Raw genomic sequence first — 8925 nt, forward strand, 5'->3', positions numbered from 1 at the left:
ATTTTCAATGTTGTAATTAAGCCAAGGCTTTGAGACTACTAATACTAATACACTCATTATTACTTTTAAAACTATTATTAACTAACTAACTAACTAACTATTATTATTAACGATTAACTATTATTCATGATGCTAGAGACAGTCACTATGCCCAATTCAAAAAGCCAGACATGCCAAAGAATTGCTGGTACATTGAGAAGCCTCAAACTAACTTCCTTATAAATGGTAAATGGCCTGCATATATATAGCGCTTTTATCCAAAGCGCTTTACAATCAGTAGGTACATTCACCCATTCACACACCGATGGGGGCAGGCTACCACGCACACCATCAGGGGCAATTTGGGGTTCAGTGTCTTGCCCAAGGACACTTCGACATGCAGACTGGAATCGAACCACCGACCTCTTTTATCCAAAGCAATTAGTGGACGACCCGCTCTACCTCCTGAGCTACAGCCGCCCCTTATGTTACATGATAATGAGGCCATGCAAAGCAGAACTGAGGCAGAAACAGAGCAGGGAACTTGGTGTGATGACGTAAGTCATGCTCATTTCACAATCAATGTCATGGTGCCTGCATGGGTAGCATTAGGCAGAAATGCAGGATGGACTAGAAATAGAAGATAAAAATGTCCACTTTTGAAAATTCGGGGATGAGTAATATTCAAAATAAGTTATAATGTGCAAATAGAAAATACATTTTCAAGACAGGTTTTATATTGGGAAACTAGTCCAGGACTGTATCCAGCTCCAATACACATACTCTATACCCTATAGAGCAGTGGTTCTCAAATGGGGGTCCGGGGACCCCCAGGGGTCCTTGAGGGGGTTCCAGGGGGTCCCCAGCCAAAAATGTTCGCTATAATTCCATTCATAAGTAACACAATGACTATTTTGGTCATGGGTTTTATACACTTTCTGTAATAAAACATCTAAAAGCATCAATCTTATTATCATATGGGGGACCATGCGACAAAATCCTATCAAATGGGGGTCCGTGGTCTAATCTTTGTCAGTTTAGGGGTCCTTCATGTGAAAAAATGTGAGAACCACTGCTATAGAGTGTGTTGCATATGCAGCAGCAGCTGCCCCCTTCTCAGCCACACCATAGTAGTCTGTGTGTTTCAAGAGGAACCGGCCCCCAAGGTCGTATGTGCTGGTTGGAGGAGGGAGAGGAAGAGGAGGAGCTCTCTCTGACTGAAACCTCCCCTGCTGCTACAGCCTGTGCTCCCAGGCACAGCACAGCACATGGCTGCCTGCTTTTGAAAGCAGCCTCCAATAGCAGCAGACCAGATGGCACGGGGGGAAGTGTGCGCCTGCGTAGGCCCTCCCCTGTCAGGTGGATTAGACCCAGACCCAGGAAGCAGAATGTGAGCCGGTCTGAGCTATGGAGGTCTGAGCATATTGTGTCTGTGGAGAAGAGGGGGAGGGAATGGATACACACGCACTGCAATAGAAACAGCTACTGAGCACAATGGAGTGAAAGGTTGAATAGGGGAAGAGCAAGGCAGTCTCTTCCTGACTGTGAATGAGGTAAGATGATGAACCCGTATCCCCTTGGCACTGTGGAGGATCTATGGAGAAAGGAGAGGTTATTGGATTACCAGGTTGCAAGGCTTTTCAGCTCAACCGGCTCCCTGTGTGTCTGTTAGGCAGTTCAGTGTGAGGGAATGGTCAAATGTCAAAGGACCTACAATGTAGACAAGAGGAAAGTAGGAACTCAGCATGACTGTGCAATGTAGGGGCCAGGAAGTGTCATCTTCAAGTCACAGTTAGCAATTCTTCCTTGCAAGGCCTAATATGAGTAGCTGATACATACATGACCCCCATGTTAATATAAGAGTTTAATACTACTTAGACTACTTTGATGCTTGTTTTATTATGAATCTTACCTAATTGTTTTGGCATATCATTCTAAACTTCAAACTTTAAATGTTTTTTTATATACCTAGTGATGGCACAGTCAAATGTTAAAAAAGAAAATGATTTAAAAAAAGTTTTTGATGGGAGCAAATTGTCGATGAGGAGCATGTTTGTTTGTCTGCTCTCTTTCTCTATATGTGTTTACTGAACAGTATGTGTGTAATCCACAACCACATGAGGCTTTTTAGGAGTAGTGGGTTAGTGTGTCAAAGGTCTGCTATCCATTGCCAGATAGGGCACGAAGCACCTTTCATACAAATATAAGTCAAAATGCTGGGAGGGAGGAGGGAGGGAATACCAGGGAGAAAGAGTGGGATAGAGTGGAGAAAGGTCATTCCCAGCCATGTGGGTGCACAGTGAAGAGGCTTTTGAAGCCAATGACAACACATGACAGTCAACTATGCCATGCTCAGTTGTTGAGACATTATTTGAATTTGATACCTGTGCTATTATTATTATTATTATTATTATTATTATTATTATTATTATTATTATTATTGTTGTTGTTGTTGTTGTTGTTGTTGTTGTTGTTGTTGTTGTTGTTATTATGTTATTATTGTTATTAGTAGTTTGCACAGGATTTTATTCTTGACTGTAATATTGTGTGGAATCCAATCAAAATCATTGCAGCCAATTCAGGTTAGACATCCAATGTAGTGTTGATCAATTCTAATATGTAATCAAACAAACTGCATCATATCCATCATATCAAAGGTGCTATCTCATGCCTTCTGGTTTTGCCCTTCATTAACGAGTTTCTGGGCCAAAATATTTGACTGGTACTCTAAGGCCTACAAAATAACCCTGTAGCCAGAGGCAGAACTCGCCATCTTCAGCTGCTCGGAGTCCTCTCTGAACTTCCCTACAGCTGTGCAGCAATCTCTGACACTGGGGACAACTGTCGCCAAAATACTTATTTTGAAGGAATGGAAGTCCTCCTCTTCACCCTCTTTGCAGGTGTCGCTAATGGACATGGTCTCTGTAATACAGATGGAAAGACTCTGGTTCCTGAGAACAAAATCATTTGGAAAGTTCTCAACTATCTGGAACCCGTTTTTAGCCTACTTTGACGAGGTTAAGAATGACTAGTGACTGAGGTATACGCAATATCTCTTACAAGCACATAAGCACCTTATGCAGCTGGTAGCTCCACGTTACAATGTTAAATGTTAAAGATGTTTTTTGTTTTGTTTTTGTTTTTATATTATTGTTTATTATTTATTTATTTATTTATTTATTTTTATTTTTATTTCAGATTTTTTATCCCCCATTAGTGCTAACGTAATTTATTTATCCTGGTTGCTACTCCACCCTCTGCCGATCTGGGGAGAGCCGAAACTGGCTCCATGCTTCCTCCGAGACATGGGCAGTTAGCCAGCCACTTCTTTTCACCTGACAGAGGAAGCTTCACCGGTAGGACATAGCACGTGGGAGGTTCACGCTATTCCAACCAGTTCCCCTCCCTCTGAACAGGCGCCCTTAACGACCAGGGGCCGGTTGCACCAACTGGTCTTAACTATGCCTGGTCGTAACTCCTACGTCGGTCTTAGTTAAGACCATGGATTTACGCCTGTTGCACCAACACGGCTTACGTCTGGTCTTAACTATGCTGGTCGTAGCAATGCGCGTCCATGTGAATTGCCAGGGAATGCACCCTGATTGGATGATGTTGCAAAAAATGTGCCTCGCGACCTGCTTGGAGCACTGGGCCACTACGCTCTCTCAGCCACTACTGTAAAACACCCTCCCTCCTCTCACCCTCCCTCGCTCCGGGGAAAAAATGGCGGCGATTGAGCCAGAAAGACAGTCTGAATGAAATTGAATGTCACGTTCCCAATTCTATGTATTATATTCTAAAAAATTAACGGCAACATTTTGGAAGGCTAAGCCACACAACTAGCTCGTTGTAATCTAACATCATGCTTCAAAAGATGGAGAACTGGCTGTGTTACGACGATGAGGGTAAGGACTCAAAACGGTCTCCGCTGATAAGACACAGAGATCTCTGTTACAGGCAGGCGCTACGCCTCCTCCTGACCAGGCGTAACTCTTACGCCTGGGCGTAGTGAAAATAAGGCTTAAGCCGTCTTGGTGCAACCGGCGTAGCTGTTAGGTCGTAAAGTTACGACCAACTTAGCTTAAGACCAGTGTAAGACCAGTTGGTGCAACCGGCCCCAGAGGAGGAACCACATTAGCAACCAGGATATTGCATGTTTTGGTGAAGGGGGTTCCTATATGAAGGAAACCCCCGGGAGGCACGGGGAGAACATGCAAACTCCACACAGAAAGGCCCTTTTGTGGGCACTCGAGGACATGCGGACGGGCACGCATTCCTTCAGCGTTCACATCGTCCCAGGTGGGAATCGAACCCAGGACCTTCGAGCTGTGAGGCGACAGCGCTTACCACTGCACCACCGTACCCCCCTATTTTTGTTATTTTTACTTTTGATTAATATTACGGTACTTATTTTCCTGTGTCTGACCCTGTTTGTCTCGTATGTTTATCGTTCTATACAAATTTTAAAATAAAGTACAGTATAAAAAAAAAGAAGATTGAAGTGAGATGAGCAGACGGGGAAATGTATCTTATTAGATAAAACAGATGTTGACAAAGTTTTTTCCTTTGGGACATAATTTGCAGTTGAAAAAAGGTAATAAATCACAATATATCGCAATACTAGCTTATCGCAATATCGCAATACTATCGTATCGTGACTTAAGTATCGTGATAATATCGTATCGTGGGGCATCTGGTGATTCCCACCTCTACAATATTATTGACCCTACTTAAAACATGGACTTTTACTATCTCAAATCTCTTTTACATTGTGGTAGGGATCCTTCTAGTTTCACACGCTGTTAAATCAAATTGGATGGTGTTGTTTATGTATTTCAGATTGTGTAAATCCACATTTGCTGCTGGTATTCCACATCCATCCCTTCATCATGTCTCTGCTGACCCATGTGCTGGCATGCCTGTTTGGCATGGGCTCGTGGGTGGCCATCAATGGGATGTGGGTGGAGCTTCCCCTGGTGGTACCGCAGATCCCGGAGTACTGGTACCTGCCCTCCTACCTCACAGTCCTCATCCAGATGGCCAATGTCGGTCCTCTCTTCATCACCATCATGCATCGCTTTCGCCCAGGGGTGCTGGATGAGCGACCGGTCATCTACTGCATCGTGGCGTTGGGGATCATTGCCACGTTCCTGCTGGCCTTCTTCTGGAAGCACACGGTGACACTAGCGGGCAGCTTGCACAGTGTGCCACTCCTGGTGCTAAGCTTCTTGCTGTCTGTGGTGGACTGCACCTCCTCTGTCACCTTTCTGCCCTTCATGATGAGGCTGCGGCCCCAGTACCTCACCACGTACTTTGCAGGGGAAGGGCTCAGCGGCCTGGTGCCTGCACTGGTGGCTCTGATTCAAGGCGTCGGGGTGGTCCACTGTCAAAACGCCACTGTGGCCCTTGCAGCCAACCAAACAGTCGATAACTCGACTATGGTCGGGGGTGGGCAGCTACAGGCCATCTACCAGCCGGCTAACTTCTCCGTCCAGGTCTTCTTCCTCTTCCTCAGTGCCATGATGGCGGTGTGCCTGGCGGCCTTTCTCCTGCTCAACCACCACCCAGCTGTGGCTCGGGACAGAAAGAGCGACCTGTACTTCAGTGGCGATCTGGCCCCGGGGAAGAGAGAAGCAGATCTCTCTCTGCACACCAAGACGGCAGAGCGGAAGCCTATGATCAGTCCCTTGGAGGGGGGCAGGAGGGAGCGACGGAGCTCTTTTGGGACGGGGACCTACTGCAGCACAGAGGTGCTGTTCATCTTCGTGGTGCTGGCCTGGGTCAATGCCCTGACCAATGCCGTGCTGCCCTCAGTGCAGTCCTACTCCTGTCTGCCTTATGGGAACCAGGCCTACCATCTGGCTGCCACCATGGCAGCTGTTGCTAATCCCGTGGCCTGCTTCATCGCCATGTTTGTACCAGTAAGGTAAGCACAGGTAACACAACTCACTGATTTCCCCCAACTTAATATTCTTATTAACTCATTGAGTGCCAATGACGTCGATCGACGTCAAAGTAAATAGTGACGTAGAGTGCCAATGACGTCGATCGACGTCAAATGCGTTTTTTGACGGTGGGACGTGGATCAAAGCCTCCTGCATCTCCTGTACAAATATTGTAGCTATTGAAGGTGTATAACCTATTTTACAGACCCATTAGGTGGCGACAGTGCTCTCCAGATTAGAGAAAGGTCAGGAAAACAGCAGGAAAAAGCCCCGTGATGAAAGAGAAACCGCTCATGCTGCAGCCAGAGCCATATAGATTGCTCTGGCTGGAGCTGACGTTGGCTGCGAACAGCAGTCAATCCGCGCCCACAACTGAGCCTCTCTGTCTCTGCTGTATAGTTTCTCCACACGATTAGCCGCCAGAAAAGCAGCACCCGACGCCAAAGGGCCAAACCATTCTCAGCAGTCCGGTTTGGCTTTTCCGTGTCGCGCTGGGAGCCGGCGCACAAAAACGGAGCACTCCGAAAATAGACGCTGGGTGCGTGAGGCTGTGTGTTAGTGTGGGGAGGAGTTTGCAGCTGAGGGGGGGAGAGGGGGGTGGGGCACGCAGGGCACCACACAACTATACCACGTCACTACATCAGAAAATATTAGCTTCAGACTCAGTGAATGTCCTTGAAATGCTTAATTTCACAAAAGGCGGAATATCTCAGCTTCTAATTTGAAACGCCTGTTTTTGCTCAAAACAACCTATCTTCTCCGGCTCATAACTAAAGAACGGAAAATGGTATCAATAAACTTTTTTTTGCTGATGATACAATAGCGTCTCCTCGTTCTTGGTGCGTGTTCGGTGTTTACATAGTAATATCACACAATATTCTGTGGGCCTCGAGAAATCACTGAAAACGCTCTGAAACTCTGGCACTGGGAGCGTCCGTTCTCCAAAAGTGCCTGGCACTCAATGAGTTAAAGGGGCAATACGTATGATTATTCTTCCCATACCACAATATGATCATAATAAATCTGTGGGGGGGGGGGGGGGGGGGGGGGGGGGTTGATAGGGTTGTTGTTCAATACCAATGATGGAATCACAGATTAATCAGCTTGATTGCTCGTCTCAATGTCCCCTTTGAGAGGAGTTTATTGTAGAGTTTTACTCTTAGTGTCAAGGAGATCAGTTCAATCGATGTTGTTGCAATTCATACCGGTCAATGATAGAGCTCATAGATTATTCAATGCCAATTTAATGAACATCATGAGGACTGAATGATTTTTTAAATAATTTGAGTGGTTTAATTCACGCAACCAGTGCAACCTAACACAAAATGTAAAAAAGCAGTCCCAGCTAACATGTATATCATAGTACCGCCATAGTTGCATATGAATGCAGTGCTGTTTAATACACTAGTTATTCAAAACTAAACTATTGCCTCTCTTATGACCACCATGACCCTCTCAGTGTTACCTTATGCATTTGATCTGCAGGTCTCTCATCTTCATGGGGCTTTTGACCATGACCGGGACGGCGTTTGGTGTTTACATCATGGCCATGGCTGCTTTGAGTCCCTGTCCTCTGCTGGTCCACAGTACTTCTGGAACTGTAGTTATAGTAAGACTCCTTCTCCTATTTGGAAACATAGATTGTTTTGTTTAGATTGTAACAGATACTACTGTGTAATAAGTAATTGAAATAATATTCCAAAAGAAAAAGAATGATCAGAATAATGTTAATTCTTTTGATAATTATTTTTCTTTTGTTAAATTGTATGGTTGGGCCATTTAAAGTTATTTGTATGGTACACCTTGTAAAATATTTCAATTGAAAGTACAACCCACCGAAACTTACCAGGAGCATTTTCTCATTATGTTCGGGGAATGTAATAATATGACTGACAGTTTGGAGATCATTTCAATTTAGTCCTGTCTAACTTGATTAGGATCTCTTATGCTGCCAATCCATGTTTGTGCATTATTAATCATGACTCCGATCTTTCCCTGAGGTCAAATAAAAACTAAAACACGATCAAATAAAATAAGATAGGTTTAACTAAGAAAACAATTTTGTAGAATTGGATAACCCTAACATTTGCATGAAATCATTTTGGATATATTTTTTATCGACAATTGTTAATCTTGAATGAAAGACTTACCAAGGTTATCTTGTAGGCCTACTGTTGAAGTTGGGGATCTCTGCCATCAGATTTAAAGCTGCATTAGTCAACTTTGCATGCTGGCAGCAAGAGCTTTGAAATTGAATTTCAGCTATTGTGAAATGAACATTTCTGTCATTTGTCTAACTCTAAACCTAACTGCCTGGAAGATTGGCATAAAAGTAGCGTTGCATCAGCACGAGTGAGGACTTCAGATAGACCTAGTAAGCAATTTCAGCAAGAAAAGTCTTTTCCTGAGTCCTTTTTTCTCTTATCTTTTCTTTGTAAAACTGAAATTATTTTTTACAATGCTTTGGTTACAGATGTCTCATGTTGAAGTGAAACAAGGTTTCTTGAGAACTCACTGGTATTTCCATAACAGGGTCTGGATATGCTTTTTATTGTCAGTCTAATGGTAACAAACCTTGCACAATGTTTGCCTCTCATCTGTTGCAGGTGATAGCCTGGATCCTGTTGGTCCTGACCCTGTCCTATGTGAAGGTCATCATTGGTGTGATTCTGCGTGATGAAGGTCACAGTGCCCTCGTGTGGTGTGGAGCGGTGGTGCAGCTGGGCTCCATGCTCGGTGCTGTATCCATGTTTCCCCTGGTCAGTGTCTATGGACTTTTCAAGTCAGGTGATCCCTGCAACACTAAGTGTCCAATGTAGTGAATTAATACATTTAACTAATCACTGCACTAAACAGAAACATAAATGGCACTGATTTAGCAGCGGGACTCTGGATGAGTTGCTTTTATTTATTTTTATTTTTTTGTGACCAATTTTTTTTCTTTTCTTTTTTCATTATGGAGGAGACATTAGATTTTAATTGATAATAAAATACAGTATAC

The 8925-nt window shown here is 44.2% G+C and overlaps 1 protein-coding gene across 1 annotated transcript; it reads left to right on the top strand.

Annotated features, from left to right (window-relative positions):
• Positions 1-4868: 4868 nt before the first annotated feature.
• On the top strand, positions 4869-8743 carry slc52a3-2b (solute carrier family 52 member 3-2b; the record flags this gene model as incomplete). The annotated part of the gene is made up of 3 exons (XM_083635154.1): positions 4869-5905; positions 7410-7533; positions 8531-8743. 3 exons carry the CDS (start codon positions 4869-4871, stop codon positions 8741-8743), a joined length of 1374 nt encoding a protein of 457 aa, XP_083491280.1.
• Between the last annotated feature and the right edge of the window lie 182 nt (positions 8744-8925).

The sequence above is a fragment of the Poromitra crassiceps genome, assembly GCF_964638095.1.
Source record: "Poromitra crassiceps genome assembly, chromosome: 1".
NCBI classification, from domain to species: Eukaryota; Metazoa; Chordata; class Actinopteri; order Beryciformes; family Melamphaidae; genus Poromitra; species Poromitra crassiceps.